The 27,016-nt window shown below is 41.3% G+C and overlaps 1 protein-coding gene across 6 annotated transcripts in view; it reads right to left on the bottom strand.

The window, feature by feature from the left end:
• Window positions 1-27,016, bottom strand: part of LOC139367031 (lethal(3)malignant brain tumor-like protein 4) — a 147,433-nt gene that overhangs the window by 66,023 nt on the left and 54,394 nt on the right. For all 6 annotated transcript variants that reach the window (XR_011626832.1, XR_011626833.1, XM_071104935.1 and 3 more), the window contains 4 exons: window positions 26,244-26,358; window positions 21,885-21,996; window positions 7,752-7,931; window positions 5,874-6,020 (listed from right to left, as the gene is read on the bottom strand). Coding sequence is in view for 4 of the 6 variants with exons in the window: in XM_071104935.1 (XP_070961036.1) it covers window positions 5,874-6,020; window positions 7,752-7,931; window positions 21,885-21,996; window positions 26,244-26,358 (554 nt within the window). In the remaining 2 variants the exon portion in view is untranslated. The remainder of the gene's footprint in view (window positions 1-5,873; window positions 6,021-7,751; window positions 7,932-21,884; window positions 21,997-26,243; window positions 26,359-27,016) is intronic.

Here is a 27,016-nt window from a genome sequence, read left to right as displayed (position 1 = left end):
ACTTCTGACCCACTGGAATTGTGATACAGTGAATTATAAGTGAAATGATCTGTCTGTAAACAATTGTTGGAAAAATGACTTATGTCATGTCATGCACAAAGTAGATGTCCTATCCGACTTGCCAAAACTATAGTTTGTTTAGAAGACATTTGTGGAGTGGTTGAAAAACAAGTTAATGACTCATACCCAAGTGTATGTAAACTTCCAACTTCAACTGGATATCATTTGTTAAATGTTATTTTGTTGAGTACAAGGAAAATGTTACTGTGTTTACTAGTGTCTTGTAAGCCCATGTGGACTGGGCACCGGTAGGTGTATGACACTTAAATAAATCATATCAATAAAAAATAAAAACATTTAAATAAAAAAAGGTCCAGTCAAACACTTCCAGCACAAACTATTAAGAACCAGTGAAATGATACACTTCTAATTCAGACTACAGTAACTTCCCATCCTGCATTAGCTATAGCTAACTCTATCATTGTCAATGGGAAGTACGGGATTTACAGCTTCAATAATCCAGTGATATAGTGAAAATTAAAAAAACAAAAAGGCCATATTTATTATGTTATAATAGATTTTAGAGTCTACAGCTACAGCACAGGTCTACTTCAGACCATGACACTGCATACATTGTGTAAAGTGAAAGCCATGCTTTTGAATTGATTGTGACAGTGAATAGGAGATAAATAAATTGAGGCACTAAAGGAAGTTCCCATGGAAAAGTCCTGACAGTATTTCCAAGACTGGCCACAGACAGAAATAACCTTGAGGATCAGCCAAAATGAAGCCAAAGCTATCTCAGAGGACTACGTTGTTGATGTTTCATAATACACAAACCAGCTCAAAGAGTATCAAGTTCATTATTTCAAAACTCTCAAGGGGTCTTGTCTCCCCGGTTGAAAGTCGAGCCGACAAACATTGAATGATTAATGAGTCTCAACTTCTCAACGTCAATAGTGAAGAGGCGACTCCGGGATGCTGGCCTTCTGGGCAGAGTTGCAAAGAAAAAGCCATATCTTAGACTGGCCAATAAAAAGAAAAGATTAAGATGGACAAAAGAACATAGACACTGGACAGATGAACTCTGCCTAGAAGGCCAGCATCCCGGAGTCGCCTCTTCATTGTTGACGTTGAGACTGTGGTTTTGCGGGTACTATTTAACGAAGCTGCCAGTTGAGGACTTGTGAGGCGTCTGTTTCTCAAACTAGACACTCTAATGTACTTGTCTTCTTGCTCAGTTGTGCACCGGGGCCTCCCACTCCTCTTTCTATTCTGGTTAGGGCCAGTTTGCTCTGTTCTGTGAAGGGAGTAGTTAGTACACAGCGTTGTATGATATCTTCAGTTTCTTGTCAATTTTTCACATGGAATAGCCTTCATTTCACAGAACAAGAATAGAGTGGCAAGTTTCAGAAGAAAGTGCATTGTTTCTGGCCATTTTGAGCCTGTAATCGAACCCACAAATGCTGATGCTCCAGATACTCAACTAGTCTAAAGAAGGCCAGTTTTATTGCTTCTTTAAATCAGCACAACAGTTTTCATCTGTGCTAACATAATTGCAAAAGGGTTTTCTAATGATCAATTAGCCTTTTAAAATTATACACTTCGATTAGCTAACACTGGAACACAGGAGTGATGGTTGCTGATAATGGGCCTCTTTACACTTATGTAGATATTCCATTAAAAAATAATTTCCAGCAACAATAGTAAATTTACAACGATAACAATGTCCACACTGTATTTCTGATCAATTTGATGTTATTTGAATTTACTTTTTTTGTTGCTTTTCTTTCAAAAACAAGTACATTTTTAAGTGACCCCAAACTTTTGAACGGTAGTGTACATCTCTGCTGCATTGCTGCACTCAAACAATGGACTAGAGAATAACGCAATACTGGGTTTTATTTTCACTGCATCGAGGGAGGCATGCCAGATCAGGAAATATTGATACAAGTATCTTACATAACAAGCTCCAATGTATTTCGGTAAAATATAGCCGGATCAACCACGATGGATATGTCAGGTAACTGTTCCTAATTTTAGGCTTGTGTGACACTTTTTATTTTCATTTTTTATATAACAGCAGCCTTACATAATGTTCAAGGCATGCGGTAAATCTTTAATAAATCAGCTCCTCGTCGTAAACGTACACACAGGAGAACCTGGCTAGAGCGGGCCGTATGAGGGAAAACAAATTCAATCACACTGGGATGTAGAGTTTTCTAATCTGCTCGCTCTATACGGCATTACTGTACACACACACACACTCTGTCTCTCTCTCCGTCTCTCTCTCCGTCTCTCCGTCTCTCCTTCTCTCTCTCCCCCCCGTCTCTCCTTCTCTCCCATCTCTCTCAACCGTCTCTTCCCCTCTCAACCGTCTCTTCCCCTCTCAACCGTCTCTTCCCCTCTCAACCGTCTCTTTCTGAGGAGCCATCTGCGACAGTATGGCTCTTTAAATGACAGAGCATTTGTATTTCCATGAGCTTTGGACGGGTGGGTGTGTGGGTCGTTGACATCAGTATGGTGACAGTATGGTGACAGGGAAGTGAAATCACAGTGGCTGAGTTATGATAGGGGTTAAAACACAATTTGAAGGGATCTGTAGCCATTTTATGGCTGAAGTAGTGATAAATCAGACTGTAGCTATAAATATTTTGTGGCAGTATTTGGTTTGACTTGAATCGATGCCGCAGATACAGTAGATATCTGTTCTTTTTTAAATAGGTTTTGTGGGCTTAGGGAGATTGGGGGTTCAATTGAAACAATCCAGCGTTATGGGTGAGAGTGTGTGTGTGTGTAAACTCCTGCCTCGTGTCTCTGTGATCTGCACTGCATCTCAGTGCTCTAAACACAGTAACCACAGAGACAGACAGAGCGAGTGTGGCCCATGGACGATTCTGGATCAGTGCCCTTGCATTAACACCATGTCAACCCGACCGAGAGGAACCCCAGGGGGGCCTCGCTAAGAGCCGGGTGGCAGAGCAAGCGCCTGTCTCAAAACGCCCTGTTAGAGAGTACAGAGAGTTGTGACGGTGACACAGAGCTCTGAGACGCTGAGATAGGAAATGCAGGTGGTGCTATATGAAGAGATGACTAACACTTTTATAAATTATTGACAGAACAGGAAATTGGATTTGGAGGTGAAACCAATTCACAAAAAGTAGGATTCGGAAATCTCTATCTCAGAATTTCTATGACAAGATGGCTGCCGTTTGGAAGATGTACAGTACAAATGACCAGGACCTGGTTTCCCAAAAACATCTAAAGGTTAAGTTTATTTTTAAAACCATTGAGCCTTAAGATGCTTCTGGGAAACCAGGCCCTGACCTTCTGAAGTACTGCTAACTATTTTAAAACAAAAAGAAAGCATGCTGATTTCATTTCAAGAAATTGAGATCAGCAATGAACTTCTCTCACTCAAAAACACATCACCTGCCACAGCATGGTCAATAAATGCTATTGTATGGTTCACCAGAGAAACCGGTTTAATCTGAAGATGCAGAGTGGTGAAACACTAGCCAAAGATTTGCGTTACCCACATCCACACAATTACAGGTCATATTATGGCAGCAGGTAGCCTAGTACTTAGAGTGTTCGGCCAGTAACCGAAAGGTCGCTGGTTCGAATGCACAAGCCGACAAGGTGAAAAAATGTGTCGATGTGCCTTTGAGCAAGGCATTTAACCCTAATTTGCTCCAGGGGCACTGTACTACTATGGCTGACCCTTTAAAACAACACTTTCCACTGCACCTATCCGGTGTAAGTGACAATAAAACATATTTTTTTCTATTCTCCCAGCATGGTGGTGATAGTAAGTAGGGAGATAGGAAGGCCTCACGGCCTTGACCTGCTGTGAGTACGGCAATAAAGTATAAAACATTTTCACTTATTTTGTTGACCCGAACCAAAGAGTGCTGACTTGTAATATTCCTTTCACATTGTCCTTTGCAGCATGGTTCCAGCAACTATGGAGAATGCCTTACCAGGTCAGCTCAGTACAGCTCGGACGGATCAGTAGTGTAAAATGATTAAGAAGTCCTTATGGCCTGAGGTATATAGTGTATAATATAGTGTATAATGTACTGGTATCAAATATGAGATGCCATTGTCTGCCGTTGTGCCCTTTAGCAAGGCACTTGGCTGCCGTACAACAAGAGCTCTTAGAGCACCCAGTGTGGCAGCCCTTGCACCTCTCCAAAACCTGTATATGAACACTACCAGTCACAACACCTACTCAAGGGAGGATTTTTCTTTATTTTTACTAATTTCTACATTGTAGAATAATAGTGAAGACATCACAACTATGAAATCACATATGGAATCATGCAGTAACCAAAAAAGTGTTATAAAATATATTTTGATTTGTTTATTTGAGATTCTTCAAATAGCCACCCTTTCTCTTGATGACAGCTTTGCACACTCTTGGCATTCTCTCAACCAGCTTCATGAGGTAGTCACCTGGAATTAATTTCAACTAACAGGTATGCCTGGTTAAAAGTAACATTTATTTCCTTCTTAATGCGTTTGAGCCAATCAGTTGTGTTGTGACACAGTAGGGTGGTATACAGAAGACAGCCCTATTTGGTAAAAGTCCATATTATGGCATGAACAGCTCAAATAAGCAAAGAGTAACGACAGTCCATCATTACTTTAAGACATGTCAAGAACTTTGAAGAGCTATGATGAAACTGGCTCTCATGAGGACCGCCACAGAAATGGAAGACCCAGAGTTACCTATGCTGCAGAGTATAAGATCATTAGAGTTACCAGCCTCAGAAATTGCAGCCCAAATAAACTCTTCAGAGTTCAAGTAACAGACACATCTCAACATCAACTGTTCAGAGGAGACTGTGTGAATCAGGCCTTCATGGTTGAATTGTTGCAAAGAAACCACTACTGAAGACGTGGATGTCGATTATGGCAGCCTCCCGCACCTCTCTGATTCAGAGGGTTTGGGTTAAATAGGGAAAACACATTTCAGTTGAATGCATTCAGTTGTGCAACTGACTTGCTTGGGCCAAAAAATATGAGCAATGGACATTAGACAGGTGGAAATTTGTCCTTTGGTCTGGAGATTTTTGGTTCCAACCACGTCTTTATGTAACGCGGTGTGGGTGAACGGATGATCTCCGCATGCGTATTTTTCCACAGTAAAGCATGGAGGTGGTGGTGTTATGGTGTGGGGGTACTTTGCTGGTGACACGGTCAGTGATTTCTTTAGAATTCAAGGCACACTTAACCAGCATGGCTACCACAGCATTCTGCAGAAATATGCCTTCCCATCTGTTTTGGGCTTAGTGGGACTATCATTTGTTTTTCAACAGGACAATCACCCAACACACCTCCAGGCTGTGTAAGGGCTATTTTACCAAGAAGGAGAGAGATGGAGTGCTGCATCAAATGACCTGGCCTCGATAACCCCTGACCTCAACCAAATTGAGATGGTTTGGGATGAGTCCAACCGCAGAGTGAAGTAAAAGCAGCCAACAAGCTCAGCATATGTGGAAACTCCTTCAAGTCTGTTGGAAAAGCATTCCAGGTGAAGCTGGTTGAGAGAATGCCAAGAGTGTGCAAAAGCTGTCATCAAGGCAAAGGCTGGCTACTTTGAAAAATCTCAAATATAAAATATATGTTGATTTGTTTAACACTTTTTTGGTTACTACATGATTCTATATGTGTTATTTCATAGTTTATGGCTTCACTATTATTCTACAATGTTGAAAATAGTCAAAATAAAGAAAAACTCTTGAATGAGTAGATGTTCTAAAACTTTGGACCGGTAGTGTGTCTTTCGGAGGGGTTGGGTTAAAAGCGGAAGTCACATTTCGGTTGGACCTTGTGTACAATTTACAAATACAGTCATCTTATCTTACCTGCTGGGTAGGCCTCTCTTCCCCAGAGAGAGGAGCTTCTGTCCCTGAGCTGTGGCTGGTTCCTCCCTTGGCTCTCTCTTCACCAGGGGGTTGGCTGGGGGTCGTCCTCTCAGACGACCAGCCTCCTCATACCCTGACAACATAGCCCTGAGAGCGACGGGGAGAGAGAAAGGGAGGGAGAGAAAGAGGGAGAGAGGGAGAGAAAGCGAGAGAGGGAGTGAGGGAGGGAGTGCGAGAGATTGAGTGAGGGAGGATAAAAATGAGAGAGAAAGAAATATAGAGAGAGCAAAAGGTAGAAACAGAGAGAAAGATAGGGTGAGGGGCAGGGGGGAGAGAGGATAAAAGGGAGAGGTTAAGAGTGAGAGAGAAAAGGCATTGAACAGAGATGGTTACCACAGAGAATCAGGACACCCATTTAATATCCCATCCGAAAGAGGGTATCCTACACAGGGCAAAGTCCCCAATCACTGCCCTGGGGAATTGAGATCTGTTTTTCTTTATCAGGGGAAAAAGTGCCTCCTACTGGCCCTCCAACATCAATTCCAGCAACATATGGTCACCCATCCAGGGACCGACCAAGACCGACACTGCTTAGCTTCAATGGCAAGCCAGTAGTGTGATGTACGGTGGTAAACATACTTTATCAGCAGTACAGTCCAAAAAAATACTGTTTTAGATGCTGTAAGAAAACTATCTCCGACACCTCTGACAGGTAGAAGGTATTTTTTAAATTTTATTTAACCTTTATTTAACTAGGCAAGTCAGTTAAGAACAAATTCTTATTTACAATGACGGCCGTAGTCCATAGTTCATTGTAATAGATGCATTTGTGTGTGCTTTGTTACTACCTGCCCAGACCAAAGATATATCTTGAAATAAACATTTTCATGTACTGTAAGTGATCAATAGTCCCTTACACAAATGCTGACCTCGAACAAAACCTTTTCAGTATTTATTTATGAGTAGAGTACGGCCTACTCTAGCAGACTTCTTGGCAGGCTTCTGAAATCAACCTTTGGCAATGGCACGGCAAAGATGTATTAATAGAACAATGTACGATTACAACCGACACATTAAAGACTCCTCTGGCGGGAATTTAAAAAGTTGATAATCAAGTTAGTTTTATATTAAAACCGTTCATCACAGCTCGGCTCCCGCTCCGCTATTACACTTGACAAGCTTCCGACTGTAAACTCTGGCAGCCAGCCATCCACAGCCCAGCCAGGTCTAGACAAATAGAGCAAGCCCACTGCAATAGTAGAAAATCCTTCTGAGCAGTGCGTAAGTTAAGCCGATCGGCAGTGCTGAGTCGGCGTTTAACCCAACGCTTCTGATTCGAAACGCTTCTGATTCTGCTGTGGACATTGTGAAAAAATACAATATGCCACCCTTAAACTTCTCTGCCGAGGAGCCAACGGCACGTCATCCGCCTCGTCTCAGACTCCAACACTGTAACATTGGAAAAATTTAAATTTGCAGAGAGTAGTGTGCAGTCCTCTGTTATGACTTTAAGATAAATACTTTGAAAATGTCAAGACAGCTGTAATTGTTCTAGTTTGGAACAGTGTCAGGGCCTCTCAGCTGAAAGTGAAACAGAGGTTCAATGACATTGGGATTGCATTTAGCCAAGCCTCCTCTCCATCCAAGGCTGCAGGTCCAATTAGAAATATCTGTTGGGTGGCGACACGGACAATGTTTAAATAATTGGAAATTGCATTATTCCTTTCTTCACTCCCTGATCTGACATGTCTGGATGGGTAAAAGCTATGAAGTTGAACCTTTGCTCTTACCTATCCAATCATTTTAGATCAGTGAGGATGGAAACAGGGCCAGCTGGCCATCTTGACACATCATCACAATGACATCACTTCCCCCCACCTGGTTTCCATGGGAGTGTCCTGGGACGTGGCTTCCTCCTGTTCGTCGGCAGTGCACAGCCTCTTGGTCTTCTGGACAAAGTGCACAGGGACAAAGGTGATCTGCTTTTCGCCGCCCAGCCGGTCAGGCAGCACAGCCTCCTTCTTCATGTTGATGTCGGAGTAGGGACAGCCGAAGGCACTGTGGAGAAATGAAAGAAAAGGAGGGGGAGGGGTGAGAGAAAGGGATAGGGATGGAGAGAGAGAGTGAGACCAAAGAAAGAAGTAGACAGATTTAAAGATTGAGCCAGTAAGAGAAGAAAAGGCATGATTGAGAAAGAAAGAGAAAGACAGAGAGAAAATAAATGGTGCTAGATAGACCTGGCTGTTAAAACATGCCCTTCTCATCCGGCCAGTCCATGCAGCAGCAGCAGGACATGTTTGTGTGTGAGAGTTCATTTGGCCCGGCATGTCACAGCGCATCAGTCAAACCATCCCTTCAAAATTACCATGTGGAGAAAGTCACAGTGTGAATCTGGCCACAATGTGGTGCTGAGGTCCGGTCAACCAGAAACAGTAAAGAGTAGAGACACATTGCTATTGTGCTGAAAGAAATTAATTATATACATCTCTAGGCTTTGCTGAGCCAGAGCACTTTTCCTGCAGCAAACCACTGTTTTAAAAATTCTCTCTCTCTCTCTCTCTCTCTCTCTCTCTCTCTCTCTCTCTCTCTCTCTCTCTCTCTCTCTCTCTCTCTCTCTCTCTCTCTCTCTCTCTCTCTCTCTCTCTCTCTCTCTCTCTCTCTCTCTCTCTCTCTCTCTCTCTCTCTCTCTCTCTCTCTCTCTCTCTCTCTCTCTCTCTCTCTCTCTCTCTCTCTCTCTCTCTCTCTCTCTCTCTCTCTCTCTCTCTCTCTCTCTCCCTCCTTTTGGTTCAGTTCAGCGAATTCTACTTTGGATCATGACTCACACGGAAGAGACGACAACAATATTCCACAAAACAACGTGACAAACCTTGAAATAAACAAGAAATATTCATTACAAACTTCAATGAAGAGGCCAGAATAATAGTAGAGAGAATGATATATTTCAGCTTTTATTTCTTTCATCACATTCCTAGAAGTTCAAATACACTCAATTAGTATTTGATAGTATTGCATTTAAATTGTTTGACTTGGGTCAAACGTTTTGAGTAGCCTTCCACAAGATTCCCACAATTAGTTGCGTGAAATTTGGCCCATTCCTCCTGACAGATCTGGTGTATCTGAGTCAGGTTTGTAGGCCACCTTGCTCGCACACGCATTTTCAGTTCTGCCCATACATTTTCTATAGGATTGAGGTCAGGGCTTTGTGACGGCCACTCCAATACCCTGACTTTGTTGTCCTTAAGCCATTTTGCCACAACTTTGGAAGTATGCTTGGGGTCATTGTCCATTTGGAAGACCCATTTGTGACCAAGCTTTAACTTCCTGACTGATGCCTTGAGATGTTGCTTCAATATATCCACATAATGTTCCTGCGCCATGATGCCATCTATTTTGTGAAATGCACCAGTCCCTCCTGCAGCAAAGCAACCCCACAACATGATGCTGCCACCCCTGTGCTTCACGGTTGGGATGGTGTTCTTCGGCTTGCAAGCATCCCCCTTTTTCCTCCAAACATAGCGATGGTCATTTTGGCCAAACAATTCTATTTTTGTTTCATCAGACGAGAGGACATTTCTCCAAAAAGTACGATCTTTGTCCCCATGAGCAGTTGCAAACCATAGTCAAGCTTTTTTATGGCGGTTGTGGAGCAGTGGCTTCTTCCTTGCTGAGCGGCCTTTCAGGTTATGTCGATATAGGACTCGTTTTACTGTGGATATTGATACTTTTGTACCCGTTTCCTCCTGCACCTTCACAAGGTCCTTTGCTGTTGTTCTGGGATTGATTTGCACTTTTCGCACCCAAAATACATTCATCTCTAGGAGACAGAACGCGTCTCCTTCCTGAGCTTCAGTCTTGACTGATTTATTTTGATTTTCCCATGATGTCAAGCAAAGAGGCACTGAGTTTGAAGGTAGGCCTTGAAATACATCCACAGGAACACCTCCAATTGACTCAAATGATGTCAATTAGCCTATCAGAAGCTTCTAATGCCATGACATAATTTTCCAAGCTTTTTAAAGGCTGTGTTTATGTGTTTATGACACAATTAGGTTGGAATGTAAACTTCCAACTTCAACTGTACACACTATTTTTTTCTTTTTTTAAATATACCTTTATTATTCCCTGTAAACCCTACCACCCCTCCCCCAATTGGAGTAAACTAATAAACAATAACACGTAGGCTTCTACCTTCAGTTTATACAAACTATACACATTTTACAGACAATCTATTTTACAATAGTTATATTTTGTTTATTTTTAGTCCTGTCCTTCCTCTATTTCTGATGTCCATCTGATTTCTATTTGTAACTGTGCTATTTCACAAAAGTTCTGAACCTATATACATTTCACAGACCTCGTATGTTTTACATTTGTTACCTTGTTGTTATTAGTCCCACCTTTCAGCTCCATTAATTAAACCCCTCCCATCTATCTCTTAACACCATCCATTTTGGATTTCTATTTGCCATATATATTTTTCAACTGTGCTGTGATGCTTCACAAAAGTTCTGAATTTATCTATTCTCATAGTTTCTAAAGATTGTAAATTAAAGATAAACATGTTTGCTAAAATAATTATTAAATTATTGATCGATTGACTATGACTTTTCAAATCCCTCAGTAGTGCTATCTGCAGCGTTAGTTCTAGGTAAATGTTGCAATTCTTCAGCCATTCCTGGACCTCTAACCAAAAACAAGCTACATATGGACAGTACCAAAATAAATGATCTATTGACTCTGCCTCCTCGCAGCAAAATCTGCAGAGCTGGGAAGATTGTATCCCCACATATAACATTCTATTGGTAGAATGAATTTTGTATAATAATTAACATTTCTTTAAAAGAAAACATGAATCATCAGCGTACAATGACACCTTAGTTTTTAATCCATGGATTTTTAATATTATTTTTGAATCTAATTTTAACAGCTAACATTCCGATGGCAATAATAAATAGAAACGTTGTTGACAGTTTAAAACTTTCTGAGATGTAGCCATTATTTAATATTTTACACCTATATATAACTTTAACCCATTTTAGAAGAGATTCTCCAAAATTGAAATATTCCAGGCATTTATATATAAACTCCAGTCGTACTTTATCAAAAGTCTTTTCAAAGTCAGCTACGAAAACCAGGCCTGGTTTCCCCGATATTTCATAGTATTCTATTTCCAGTACTTGTCTTATATGATCTCCAATGTATTGTCCATGTAAAAAAAACTGTCTGATTAGGATGAATAATAACATTTTAATTCTATGCACCAAGCATTTAGCTAGAATTTTTGCATCACAACACTGAAGTGTAAGAGGCCTCAATTTTTTTCAATGGACTGGATCTTTATATATACACCACTTGGATCTTGTTTCAGTAATACTGAAATCAGACCTTGTTGCGTGTCCGATAATCTAGTGTTTATATAAGAGTGGCTAAAACATGCTTATAATGGTCCTCTGGTATACTTCCACTGGTATGCCATCCAGCCCTGGAGTTTTCCCATACTTAAAGGCTTTAATTCCATCAAGAAGTTCCCCCTCTGTAATTTGGCCTTCATATGAGTCTTTCTGTACAGATGTTAATTTTACATTATTAATAGGGTAAAAGTCCATACAATTAGCTGAGGTTAGTGGAGATGGAGGAGACTGAAATGAAAACATATTCTTAAAGTACTTTACCTCCTCTTTCAAAATATCGTTCAGTGAATCATGAGTGACTCCATCATTTGTAACAAGTTTCAGTAAAAAAAATAAAAAATTGGTAGCATTTATATGTTGAAAATTGAAAAAGAATTTGGTGCATTTTCCCCATATTCCATCCAGTTTGCTTTATTTTTTTATAATATATTACACTGGATATTTCTTGTATAAGTTCCTCCATTTCGTTTTGTTTTTTCTCCAACTTACTCTGAGCCTTTATGGTACAGTTTTTATTGCTATCTCTCTGTTCTGTTAGTCCTTCAATTTCCTTTGATAATATGGACTCTAATCTGCATAATTAGCTGGCTCTATTTCTTTAAACTTGAGGCTATAGCTATCTTTTAAGGCCTTGGCTAACAGAGTGAGTGTATATATTTACAGATACAGTTTTGTATTTGCATTTATTAAGGATCCCCATTAGCTGCTGCCAAGGCAGGAGCTACTCTTCCTGGTGTCCAGCAACATTAAGGCAGTTATAAACAATTTAAAATAATACATGACATTACATGTCATAACATTTTTCACAAAACATTGTGTGTTCGCTCAGGCCATCACTCTACTACCACCACTTATCTACAATACAAAATCCATGTGTATGTGTGTAGAGTGTGTGTCTTATCATGTGTATGTGTGTCTGTGCCTATGTGTGTGTGTCTCTTCACAGTCCCTGCTGTTCCATAAGGTGTATCTTGATCTGTTTTTTAAAATCTGATTCTACTGCTTGCATCAGTTACCTGATGTGGAAGAATGTTCCATGTAGCCATGGCTCTATGTAGTACTGTGCGCCTCCCAATGTCTGTTCTTGACTTGGGGATTGTGAAGAGACCTTTGGTGGCATGTATTGTGGGGTATGCATGTGTGTCCGAGCTGTGTGCTAGTAATTTAAAACAGACACCTGGGTGCATTTAGCATTTCAAAACTTCTTACAGAAACAAGTAGTGATGGAGTCAGTCTCTCCTCCACTTTGAGCCATGAGAAATATACATGCATATTAGCTCTCTGTGTCCATTTAAGGGCCAGCAGTGCAGCCCTGTAATTTTCAGAGGTTCCTCTTTGTGGCACCTGACCACACGACTGAACAGTAGTTCAGGTGCAACAAAACTAGAGCCTGTAGGACCTGCCTTGTTAAAACCTCTCTAGGGTACGTGGGATGGTAGCGTCCCACCTGACCAACATCCAGTGACATTGCAGAGCGCCAAATTCAAAAACAGAAATACTGATTATAAAAATTCAGAAAACATACAAGTAAGTGTTTTTTTGTGGGTTTTTTTATTTTAAATTTTACCCTCTTTTTTCTCCCCAATTTCGTGGTATCCAATTGTTAGTAGCTACTATCTTGTCTCATCGCTACAACTCCCGTACGGGCTCGGGAGAGACGAAGGTTGAAAGTCATGCGTCCTCCGATACACAACCCAACCAAGCCGCACGGCTTCTTAACACAGTGCGCATCCAACCCGGAAGCCAGCCGCACCAATGTGTCAGAGGAAACACCGTGCACCTGGCAACCTTGGTTAGTGTGCACTGCGCCCGGCCCGCCACAGGAGATGCTGGTGCGTGATGAGACAAGGATATCCCTACCGGCCAATCCCTCCCTAACCCGGACGACGCTATGCCAATTGTGCGTCGCCCCAGGGACCTCCCGGTCGCGGCCGGTTACGACAGAGCCTGGGCGCGAACCCAGAGTCTCTGGTGGCACAGCCCTTAACCACTGCGCCACCCGGGAGGCCCTTCAAGTAAGTGTTACACATAGGTTTAAAGATTAACTTCTTGTGAATCCAACCACGGTGTCAGATTTCAAAAAGGCTTTACGGCGAAAGCATATCATGCGATTATTTGAGAACATCGCCCTGCAGACAAATCATTACAAACAGTAACCAGCCACGTAGAAGAGTTACACAAGTCAGAAATAGAGAAAATTAATCACTTACCTTTAATGATCTTTATATGGTTGCACTCAGAAGACATTAATTTACTCAATAAATGTTTGTTTTCTTCAATAAAGTCTCTCTTTATATCCAAAAACCCTGTTTTGTTTGTGTGTTTTCTACAGTAATCGACAGGCTCAAATGCAGTCACAACAGGCAGACAAAAAAAAAATCCTAATTGTATCTGTAAAGTTCAAATAAACATGTCAAACGATGTTTATATCCAATCCTCAGGTTGTTTTTAGCCTAAATAATCAATAATATTTCAACCGGACAATAACGTTGTCAATATAAAAGGTAAACAAGAAAGGCGCGCTCTCGGGATTGCGCATGAAAAAAACTCTGACACTTTAGGATCTAGTCATTCAGACTGGTCTTACTCCCTCATTTGTCAGAATACAAGCCTGAAACAATTTCTAAAGACTGTTGACATCTAGTGGAATGCATAGGAAATGCAATTTGAGTCAATGGATACTGTGATGGCATTGAATAGAAAACTACAAAAATAAAAAAAATCCTACTTCCTGGATGGATTTTTCTCAGGTTTTCGCCTGCCAAATCAGTTCTGTTATACTCTGACATTATTTTAACAGTTTTGTAAGTGTTTTCTATCCAAATCTACCAATTATATGCATATCCTAGCTTCTGGGCCTGAGTACTTTGGGCACGCTTCTCTTCCGGAGGTGAAAATAGTGCACCCTACCCTAGAGAAGTTAAGGAGCCAGAGTAGCGCTTTATTATGGACAGACTTCTCCCCATCTTAGCTACTGTTGTATCAACATGTTTTGACCATGACTGTTTTACAATCCAGGGTTACTTCAAGCAGTTTAGTCACCTCAACTTGCTCAATTTCCACATTATGTATTACAAGTTTTAGTTGAGGTTTAGGGTTTAGTGAATGATTTCTCCCAAATACAATGCTTTTAGTTTTTGAAATATTTAGAACTAACTTATTCATTGCCACCAAATCTGAAACTAACTGCAGCTCTTTGTTAAGTGCTGCAGTGATTTCACTCCCTGGTGTAGCTGACATGTATAGTGTGGAGTCATCCGCATACATACATAGACAAACTGGCTTTACTAAAGGCCAGTGTCATGTCATTAGTAAAGATTGAAAATTAAGGGTCCTAGACAGCTGCCCTGGGGAATTCCTGATTTTACCTGGAGAGCACAGACTTTCTAGTAGGCTTAGATTGAAGATATGGCAAATATGGGTGGCAATATCTTCAGTAATTTTCCATCCAAGTTGTCAGAACCTGGTGGCTTGTCATTGTTGATAGGCAACAATAGTTGACAACTCTTACATTATTTTGGCTGCAAAGAAATATACAGCAACGAGTAAATGAGGGGTCACTCACTATAAGTGTAACAGCAAGCAAGTCAATGGGGTGGTGAGGGCCAACTGCTCTCATTTGTTGTACATGTTTACCCCACCAAGATTACTTTCAAGGCTGGGCACCTCTTAATTAAGTCCCCCAAAGCAACATCCATGCTCTGACACGACAACTGTCAACCAATAGAGGCCAAACTCTCTTAGCTGGGGGCCACATCCGCCTATACAATGCTAAAGGAAACACTGGAACTTACAGCTGGTTTGGAGTGGGAGATCAGAGAACAATAAAAGGTTCCTCTGACACATCACAAAAGCCCACTTCTTCACGCTCCATTACAGTCCATAAGCCCAGCTCCCTCGATGCATCTCAAATCCGGCCATGAATTTTACTAAAAAAAAATGTCCACTGGAAACAGTGTTAACAGGCATAGATAAGGAGACAATTGATTGGACATGATTTGAAAAGGCACACACCTATCTATTTAAGGTCCCACAGTTAAGAGTGCATGACAGAGCAAAACCAAGTAATAAGGTCAAAGGAATTGTCCGTGGAGCTCCGAGACAAGATTGTGTTGAGGAACAGATCTGTGGAAGCGTTCCAAAGTATTTCTGCAGCATTGACGGTCCCCAAAAACCCAGTGGCCTTCATCATTCTTAAATAAAATAAGTTTGGAAGCACCAACTCTTCTTAGACTGGCCGCCCTGCCCAACTGAACACTCGAAGGAGAAGGGCCTTGGTCAGGGAGTTGACCAAGAACCCAATGGTTCTTGGTCAAACGTCCAGAATTACAACCATCTCTGCAGCACTCCACCAATAAGGCCTTTATGGTAGATTGGCCAGGCAGAAGCTACTCTTCAGTAAAAGGCACATGACAGCCCGCTTGGAGTTTGCCAAAAGGCACTTAACCTCTCTGGGATCGTTCGGGACGCTAGCGTCCCACCTCGCCAACAGCCAGTGAAATTGCATGGCGCCAAATTCAAAACAACGGAAATCTCATAATTAAAATTCCTCAACCATACAAGTATTTTACATCATTTTAAAGATACACTTCTCTTTAATCCAACCACAGTGTCCGATTTCAAAAAGGTTTTTCGGTGAAAGCAGAACATATCATTATGTTAGGTTAGCAACTAGTCACAGAAAGCATTCAGCCATTTTCTAACCAAAGAGAGGTGTCACCAAAAGCAGAAATATAGATACAATTTATCACTAACCTTTGAAGATCTTCATCAGATGACATTCCCAGGACTCAATGTTACACAATACATGTATGTTTTGTTCGATCAAGTTCATAATTATATCCAAAAACCTCAGTTTACATTGGCGCCATGTTCAGAAATCCCTCCAAAACATCCGGAGAAATTGCAGAGAGCCACATCAAATAACAGAAATACTCATCATAAACTTTGATGAAAGATACATGTTTTACATAGAGTTAAAGATAAACTTGTTGTTAATGCAACCGCTGTGTCAGATTTAAAAAAAGCTTTATGGCAAAAGCACAATATTCAATAATCTGAGAACAGTGTTCAGCCACAAACGCAAGTAATACAGTTACCCGCCAAGTTGTAGAGTCAACAAAAGTCATAAATAGCATTATAAATCTTCACTTACCTTTGCTGATCTTCATCGGAATGCACTCCCAGGACTCCAATTTCCACAAGAAATGTTTGTTTTGTTCAATTATGTCCATATTTATTTATTTATTTATGTTTTTGTTTGTGCGTTTAGTTCACTCTTCCAAAGGCACAATGCGCGAGGGCAAAATTCAGACGAAAAGTCAAAAGAGTTTCATTACAGTTTGTAGAAACATGTCAAACGATGTTTACAATCAATCCTTAGGGTCTTTTTATAATAAATCTTCAATAATATTCCAACCGGACAATAGCATATTCATTACAGAGAAAAAATAAGGAATGGCACACCCGTGTCACCACGCAGTAAACAACTGATTGGCCTCAGCCTAGTCCACTTGATGAAACAGCTCTTATTCGACACCCTTCCACAATAGAAGCCTCAAACAACTTTCTAAAGACTGTTGACATCTCCTGGAAGCCTTGGGAAGTGCAATCTGGCAACATAGACACAGCATATTGGATAGGCAATCACTTAAATGAAACTACAAACCTCAGATTTCCCACTTCCTAGTTGGATTTGTCTCAGGTTTTCGCCTGCCATATGAGTACTTTTATACTCACAGACATCATTCAAACAGTTAGAGAAACTTCAGGGTGTTTTCTATCCAATAGTACAAATAATATGCATATATTAGCATCTGCGACAAAGTAGCAGGCAGTTTCTCTGGGCACCTTATTCATCCAAGCTACTCAATACTGCCTCCCTGTCACCAAGAAGTTAAACGTCTCTCAGATCATGAGAAACAAGATTCTGATGAAATCTAGATTGAACTCTTTGACCTGAATGCCAAGCATTCACGTCTGGAGGAAACCTGGCACCATCCCTACAGTGAAGTATGGTGGTGGCAGCATCATGCTGTGGGGATGTTTTTCAGCGGCAGGGACTGGGAGATTAGCCAGGATCGAGGAAAAGATGAAAAAAAGACCGCTCAGGACCTCAGACTGGGGCGAAGGTTCTCCTTCCAACAGGACAACGACCCTAAGCACACAGCCAAGACAACGCAGGAGTGGCTTCAGGACAAGTCTCTGAATGTCCTTGAGTGGCTCAGTAAGAGCCCGGACTTGAACCCAATCGAGCATCTCTGGAGAGACCTGAAAATAGCTGTGCATCAACACTCCCCATCCAACCTGACAGAGCTTTAGAGGATCTGCAGAGAATAATGGGAGAAACTTCTCAAATGCAGGGCTACAAGCTTGTAGCATCATATCCAAGAAGACTTGAGGCTGTATTCGCTGCCAAAGGTGCTTCAACAAAGTACTGAGTAAAGGGTCTGAATACTTTCTTTATAAAATTGCAAACATGTCTAAAAACCTGTTTTTGCTTTGTCATTTTGGGGTTTTGTGTGTAGATTGATGAGAAAAAATGTAATACATTTTAGAATAAGGCAGTAGCGTAACAAAATGTGTAAAATGTCAAGGGGCCTGAATACTTCCCGAATGCACTGTAGGCCTGCATCTGTTGCCATAAATTGAGCCGACACACATACAGACAGACACAGACACACTTCTACCTTGGAACCAACTTAACCGTAGCACAGGCCAAGGAAAAACACATGCATCTGTGCATTTTGATAAGGGGAGGAAACTGCGCTCTCAGCAGACCGGAGACTTTAAGTCGGGATGAGACAATTTATGTTGACGCCAGCTGTGGAAATCGACCATGCTTGCGTTCATTAAAACAAAATGCTGCATGATGGAACTACAGGCGACTGAAGCGGGAGGGTTTTAGTAGCTCAAAAATAGATTGCAGCAGTAGTCTGAGTGTTGAGAAGCTAAAATGACGCTGTTCAGAGGGGTTGGTCGCCCCACTCTGAGCCCTTTCCTCCACTGCAGATGGTTTAGAGAGATAAGATCAATTTGTACTGCAGGAAAGAGCCGTGCTGGGCTCTTCTAACGCCCAGGCAGGGCGCTAAAGTGGGCACTTTCCATTCAAATGTTATCTCAATGGAAATGAACATGCCCTGTCTTTGTGCGGCGTCGTATTCTGTAAATGAGTTGACCCTTTGAGGTCAAAAGTTAAACCCATAATCATTGAAAGGTGAATTGTATAACACCCTGAAGGTCCCTCAACACATACAAATGTACATTTATTTTTCTTCAAAGTAAAGTAAGTCACCGTTTTATAAATATTCATGAGATTATTATAATGAGATTGCATAACGCTCGACTCGAGCAGTAGATGAGCTCCCACACTCCCAAACCTTCAGGCTAATGCCAAAATTCAAACTTGGATAATATTACCTCTTCACCAATAACGCCTCTGGAATTAAAAATAATACTTTCATCAAAATCATTGAGGGTGCCGGAGCATAATGTCGTGTGGGGGTATGAAATAGCTCTCAGCTTCCTGATTAGTTATTTTAATATGGATGTCGAATGATGTTTTTATTACCGTGCACTGCACAGATGACTGAATACAGCTGTGTGTGTTTGTGTTCCTGTGTGTTTGCGTATGTGTTTGTGTGTGAGTCGTAATAATGTGAGCCTCAGTGTCTCTGCTCCCAACAGCATCTGAGCAGTCACAACCGTTTACTCAAATGACGGGGGCCATTAAAGAATGAAAACATGCCACAATAACATAAAATAAGTGATTATATGTGACTCGTTTCAGGAAACTACACGTATGTCGCGCATCACTACTTCATAGAAGAGCCATTTGAACTTAAACTTTTTTTTTATAAAAATATTTTTTGGGGGGCAGAAATGCCTTCTGGAACATGCAAACTTTCATGTGCCTTAATAACACACTTGTATGCCATCTGTAAATAGGAATACAATTTGTTAAATTACGAGTCTAGTTGGTTTAGCCATAGAAAAAGCAGGAACCTTTCCGCTAGCCATGATTGGCTGAGATAATGGGTGGGTTGGACATGCCGAGAGATGAGTTCAGATTGTTCTGCCATGTAGCACGCTTCGGTCTATAACATGCGCTGATCAGTTTGTGTAGGTAATCCTTAGTAACAGAGCTTTTTTGAAAGATATCACGTAGGAGAACTGCAAAAGTGTTGCTCTCCACTTTCTGGAGAACCGAGTTTTAAATCAGTGGCATTAGAGTTTGATAGTTAAGGAAATTGAGAAAATGCTGGCGTTTGATTGCAAATATGCAGACGGAGTCAAAAAGAGAACACACAGTAGACTGTTGTATAAAACACCTGTCTCCGGATGACATCTTCAAACCAAGTGCAATCATCCATCCGTGAAAGAGGGAGAAACATCCATCTATGTATACGAATTTACAAATGATCAACACCAGTTGAATACCTCCGGTGTCAGTAAACGTTGGCAAAAAATAGCAATTTAATTGTTGCCTGCAGCACAGTTGCAGTCACCAATGCTCTGGATAACATAAAAACATGGGTGGGGCTAAGGCTTAAGAGGGTGTGAATTATGCTGTATGGGTGTAGACAAAGAAGAGCTCTCCAGTAGGTGTACCAAAACATTCAAGGTCCATTTTCTCAAAAAGTGACGTTACAAGTTTAGCAACATTTTCTAGTTCGGAGTCTCTACTTTTATCCAATGTAAAATACACAATTTGAAATTTTGCTACATAAGACCGAATCGAGCCGGTCGGTCACATATTCCTACCCGCATATGTTATTCTCCACATAAAACTGAAGTTCTGAGTTTATGATAATTGATGCAGATGAAATTCAAATTATTTTCTAATGAAGTTGGGTTAGAGCCACGTTTCTAGAGAGTTTTTATTTTGCTGCAGTAACAGGGCTTAAAGCATGGCACTGTGGATGTGGAGGACTCTGTCAATGAATGTCTTTCTGTTTCTTGACCAGAAGGATCCACCAGTGGGCTGTGGAGAGGGGTGTGCTGGGGGGGGGGGGGGGGGGGATATGCACACTCCACCCTCATTCCATTCAGAGTTGATTATATCCTTGGAAAAGGTGAGGCACAAAAATAGCAGAGGGCGAGTTGAATCCTCAGACAGACGCTCAGGGAGACAGAGAGAGGGAGAGAGGGAGGAGCAGAGGGGTGAATGTAAGGACTACTACTATCATTGTGATATAGTATTGACAACTACATTATAAAAACAGAGAGAGATCTACAGTTTGTTTATTGAAAAAGTCAACACCTGGCATTGTCAAAATAAAATTAATTAATAAAATTAATATTAGTCGGCAAGATTCCTAATTTTCTCACCTAAAGTGCCATATATTCAGACACATCCTCTTCAATAATCAAAAACTAAGAATTTCCACCAAGCACTCTGCAAAGCGGTGTGTTTTGTAAAACAAATGGGTTAGAGAGGGCCATAACCTCAGTGGTATGACAGCCGGTGATAGACTGTGCGCTGCTGCTCTGGCAGTTAGTCAGGCAGAGTCTTGGCAGGGAGAAGAGCATGGAGCAGGCCTGCAAGCTGCAGGATTAACTTCTCTAGGCTACTCGTATGTGAGCTCCGTGAGTGAACATGGTCCAGGAGTGCCTCTCCTCCATCATCCCTTTTTCTCCTCTCCTTTGTGGAGGCACCTCTGGCTCCCCTAGGTAAACATCTTAGAACCCGTCTGGCTGCAGCCCTCTCCCCCACAGAGAAGCCCAGGTCAGCTAGATGTTAATGCTAGCAACATACTCTCACTATTGTTGCATGGAGCCAACCAACAGGCCATGCAATGCTGCAGTTACAGCAGCATATTTATTACCCACAGACAATGGCATCCACATCTCACCTTGCCAAAGCCAGCTGTTGGTGGATAATACCTTAATTTGTGTAATTAGTCCTTGTCACGCCCTGACCATAGAGAGCCCTTGGTTCTCTATGGTGTAGTAGGTCAGGGCGTGACTAGGGGGTGTTCTAGCTCAATATTTCTATGTTGGTATTTTGTATGGTCCCCAATTAGAGGCAGCTAGTAATCGTTGCCTCTAATTGGGGATCATATTTAGGTAGCCATTTTTCCCACCTGTGTTTGTGGGATATTGTTTTGTGTTTGTGCATGTGCACCACTACTTTCACGTTTCATTATTGGTTTATTGTTTTTGTTTCAAGTTTCACCGTAATAAAGATGTGGAACTTCAATCATGCTGAGCCTTGGTCCGCTAATTACGACAATCGTGACAGTCCTTCCTGATCTGGGTGTCAATGGGCACACAAGAAGCAAATTGAGCAAACTAAATATGCCTCTAAACAATGGTGACATGCTATCAGAAAAGCCAAGCTGGGGATAGGTCTGGCCCAGAAACAATTCTTAGCTGCTACCCTCTAAGAACTTGTAGGGATTGGAAAGGATGTGTTTGATTTGATGGGTATAAGCAACATGGTGAACATGCTACCAAGCCTTTCAGAGAGCAAGGTGGAACTACTATCATATTGCTGATACCTTTCTAATCCCTTCAGATCTACAGGGTTTAGGGGCTTGGCGATTTTTCTGGACCGGCAGATATTGTCAGACAATGTAGTCATCAATAGGTGTCTTACCTGTGGTGTCCTGTGTATTTGGCTCCTTTGATGTGGCCCACACCCCTGCAGCCCGGAGTGGGGCACACTCCCTGGGTCACGGAGCTCTTAAGGTCAGAAGGTCCTGCGTGTGCTAGATGGGGATGACAACCAACAAACCAATCACAAGGCTTGCTTGAGGCTGGCAAGAAAGAGTTTGAAGATAACGCTTGCTATTCATTGATTGATTTAGTCAACAGGCAAGTAGGTAAAATTGGGTCAGCATATGTATTCAGTGGTATATTAACTACATTCAGTGCCTTTGGAAAGTATTCAGACCACTTAACTTTTTCAAAATTCTGTTACATTACAGCCTTATTCTAAAATGAATGAAATAGTTTTATCATCAATCTACACACAATACCCCATACTGACAAAGCATGATGCTGCCACCACCATACTTCACCGTAGGGATGGTACCAGGTTCCTCCAGATGTGACACTTGGCATTCAGGCCAAAGAGTTATTGGTTTCATCAGACCAGAGAATCTTGTTTCTCATGATCTGACAGTCTTAAGTAGCCTTTTGGCAAACTCCAAGCTGGCCGTCATGTGCCTTTTACTGAAGAGTGGCTTCCGTCTGGCCAATCTACCATAAAGGCCTAATTGGTGGAGTGCTGCAGAGATGGTTGTCCTTCTGGAAGTTTGACCAAGGCCCTTTTCCTCCGAGTGCTCAGTTTTGCTGGGCGGCCAGCTCTTGGAAGAGTCTTGGTGGTTCCAAACTTCTTCCATTTAAGAATGATGAAGGGCAATGTGTTCTTGGGGACCTTCAATGCTGCAGAAATGTTTTGTTACTCGTCCCCAGTTCTGTGCCTCGAAACAATTCTGTCTCTGAGCTCTACGGACAATTCCTTCGACCTCATGGCTTGGTTTTTGCTCTGACATGCACTGTCAACTGTGGGACCTTATATAGACAGGTTTGTGCCTTTTCAAATCATGTCCAATCAATTGAATTTACCACAGGTGGACACAAATCAAGTTGTAGAAACATTTAAAGGATGATCAATGGAAACAGGATGCACCTGTTTTCGCTTTGTCATTATGGGTTAGTGTGTGTAGATTGCTGATTATTTAATCTATTTTAGAATAAGGTTGTAATGTTACAAAATGTGGAACAAGTCAAAGGGTCTGAATACTTTCCGAAGGCACTGTGCAGGCCATAAACCTAACTTGAATTCCATAAATTGTCATTCATTGTAACTTAATTTCAGATGGATACTCATCATGCAAGGGTTTTCACTGTTGGATAACTTAAACCCATGTTTTAGCCTATATAGCCTCATCGCCTATAACATGGGTTTTAGTTATCCAACTGTGCAAACCCATGCGTTATGAGTATCTATTTGAAATGAAGTTACAATGAATGAGACCTTACAGAGGATTAGCTGGGGTAGATCAATAAGTCTTTTGAGTGTCAGGGTAGACAAATAGCCCTTATGGTTCTGCTTATGTGTTAGATTAAGACATCTAGAGCAACATCAAACATTTATCTTGCCATAATATATCAAGCACCAAGCTTCTGAACCAAATAAGACATAGAATTCAAGTCACGTTTATGGCCTGTATTGCCATGCCAAGCCAAGCCAAGCCAAGCCAAGCCAAGCCAAGCCAAGCCAAGCCAAGCCAAGCCAAGCCAAGCCAAGCCAAGCCAAGCCAAGCCAAGCCAAGCCAAGCCAAGCCAAGCCAAGCCAAGCCAAGCCAAGCCAAGCCAAGCCAAGCCAAGCCAAGCCAAGCCAAGCCAAGCCAAGCCAAGCCAAGCCAAGCCAAGCCAAGCCAAGCCAAGCCAAGCCAAGCCAAGCCAAGCCAAGCCAAGCCCACACACACACACACACACACACACACACACACACACACACACACACACACACACACACACACACACAAATGTGTTTACCAAAAGGGGAAATTGAAAAGATTTATTCCACTAGTCACAAGTCCTCCACTTGGAATAAGATTAGAGTTGTGTTTTTTTATTTCTAATATGATTTCTGTTGCAGCCATTTATATTGTATCCCTAAATCACTATGGAACTGTCAATGGTAATACATCAAGAAAAACAAATCACAGCCAACATCGAAAATGAAGAAAAATTAAAGGCATTCTTCAAAGGTCAAGTGATTAGTCTGTGCAGACAAAAATACTTTTGTCGATTTCTCGCACTGTGCCAACTTGTCAATCACAACGACTACTTTGTTATAAATTTAAGTATCTGTCCAGTGTTCCAGATTTTAAAATGAAATACAATATGAATTAAATAGATGTCCTTCCAAAATTTTTTAATTTTGGATGTTATAAAAAGTATATTTCCCTGTGCCCTGAGTGGTTTGGGTGTATACTGGTACATTTTTTTTTTACTGATTTGACTGCTCAGCCAATGAGACATGTATACACTTGGATATTCACATTAGCTCCCACATGGGGGCACTGGGGCAGACTGCCCGAGCCTGTCTGCACCAAGTCAAATAGTATGGATGGATTCAGAATATGGAAATGCACAATGGAACTACTAGGGCACGTCACTATAACAGCAATAAATGCAGTCTGATTATTTCACAAGTGTGAGTCATTTCTGTTCTTTACTTCACTGTCACTATATTGCTGATATTTTTGTTGTTAGCTACGTAACTAGCTAACGTAAACTCACCCCAACCGCAACATTCAAGCGAGGCTACAAAGAAAACTAATGGGACTGTAGCGACTGTGTTGACATCAAAATCGGGGGTGTGAACTAGGTTTCTATTCAAGCATTGATCGACATGGTAACGGCTCTATAGTATGGAGAAAAGTTTAAAAAACGGACCCTCCATTACATCTAGACGTGTCATGTCGTAAAGTACAGCACGCATATAAAGCAACTATTTCTGTCTTACAATCTCTCTCCACCAGGTGTAGCACTTCTCTCATCCTTTAAAAACAAGAAATGGACAGTCATTTTTTGCGTCATCATTGCATGCGATCATCATTCTCAAAGCCGCTGTTTACTTCTTAGATCACTTTAGCACCGCCATAAAAACCCGATTCAAATTCGACACAAACCTTCAAATAGGTATCTAATGACACATTATATACACTCTTAATAGTGTTTTATTTACATTTTAGAGGCGATAAGGTGATAAGTTGGACAGATTGAGTGAAAAAAAGCAATTTTCCCACACTCTCACTATCACGCATTAGTTTTGCTTCCCCACCTGCCATTTTTAAAAAGACCCAATGGGCTCATTGCCTGCTTGAATTATGCAGAAACGGGCAGTGTTTAGGTCATGTAATTGATTCTGTTGGAATTTGTGGTTTACAATGGTATTGACATTACAGTTGACCTGAAAGTATTACATTTTTGGGGCGCTAAAATAAGGGCAATTGTACGGACCAAGGCGATGTACGAGTTTACGTGAGTTTACGTTAGTCATGAAGCTAGCTAGCTACTACTGCTATCTATATCAGTCAACAACAGCTAACACAACAGCGAAGTTCTCTTGACATAACACTTTTAGCTACAAACTACAGGATTTAAAATAAAATGGAATGGCAAGATGGTTGTTGTGTAAAAGATCTGCTTTGACTTGCTTTCTTAGCTAACGATTGCTACCATTAGCATGCTAACCTTAGATAACTGCCAGCAGGCCAACTTTTACAAACCACATAACGTGAAATAGAAGTGACTGGCGAGATAGGCTTTGTCCTTTTTGCCAAGATCAGCTGTGGATTGCTTGGCTTGCTTGCTAGCTAACTACCTTGCCTGTGTGCAGTGAGCACATGTCTCACCTAGTCTCGAGAAAAATCCTTCTCCCCACCGGAGAATTTGAAAAAAATGAAAAGGTTGCTGGATTAGTGACACACGGGCCTGTCTCCGCCAAAGATAATGATGTCATTATCCAAGCAAATTTCAAGTGTTTTTCTTTTTAATGTTTTGAGATAAATGTTTGAGGTGTGTTTTTATCTCCAATTTATGCTTTGGCCAGAAATATGATTATAAGACGAGTCAACTACATTATTTGGATAAGTGAATATGAACATTTAAAAAGTGAGATTTTCACTGGACAGTTACTTTAAAGTTGTTTTTAGGGCAGGGATACTGTGCTATTGGCTGTGGAGTTGTGGTTAGGATTTAGAGCGCAGTACAAAGCCTTGTGCCATAGAAAATACTTTGCACCCATACATCAGATAGCTGTGCTCTAATGTCAGTGAGATTCACCTCTGAAAGGGACAAAATCAATAGTGGGGATTTAATGGATGGAGAGGTCCTTGAGATGCATGGACGAGTGCATTGATTTGTGTGTACATGTGAGCGTTGAGTTGGAATGGTTAGCGAAGAGCACACACACATACAGGGGTGGTGAACTCACAGAGGGGGGGTTCCAGGGGATGACCTGTCCGGGCACACCAGCCCACAGGGTGAAGGTCCGGCAGGTCAGAGTCCACCCAGAAGTCAAACTTCTCATGCCAGCCGTCAAAACGGATCTGAGTAATACAGAGAGAGCGAGAGAGAGCAAAAGGGAGAGACAGCAACATTAGTACTAAAAATAATATCTGACATTCATAAAGGGCTTTTCTCTATACAGAATAATCTCAAAATACTGTACAGAAAATATAACATTTAAACCAAATAGAAAAACATGTATTATAATGGACAATTAAACAGGCCAACATACACAAAGAACACAGCTGACGCTACAGGAGACAAGGACACCAAAGAGCACAGCTATCAACAGAAAGCCTTCCTAAAGACAGAGCACTGAAATCATGTTTAAAATGCTCTTTCAATCGTATAAAGAGACAGTAACAAAAAAAATAACGTTTTGAGACACCAGGATTAACAATAATAGACCCAGTTCCAAATCCACAGTTGTTTCTGCTCCTAGTTGAGCACTGTTTGAAACTTTATTTTTTTTTAATTTATTTCACCTTTATTTAACCAGGTAGGCTAGTTGAGAACAAGTTCTCATTTACAACTGTGACCTGGTCAAGATAAAGCAAAGCAGTGCGACAAAAACAACAACACAGAGTTACACATGGGATAAACAAACGTACAGTCAATAACACAACAGTGTGTGCAAATGAAGTAAGGAGGTAAGGCAATAAATAGGCCAATAGTGGCCTATTAGCAATGGAGTGATAG

This window comes from Oncorhynchus clarkii, chromosome 15 (assembly GCF_045791955.1).
Source record: "Oncorhynchus clarkii lewisi isolate Uvic-CL-2024 chromosome 15, UVic_Ocla_1.0, whole genome shotgun sequence".
NCBI lineage: Eukaryota > Metazoa > Chordata > Actinopteri > Salmoniformes > Salmonidae > Oncorhynchus > Oncorhynchus clarkii.
This window is presented reverse-complemented; position numbering and strand designations above follow the sequence as displayed.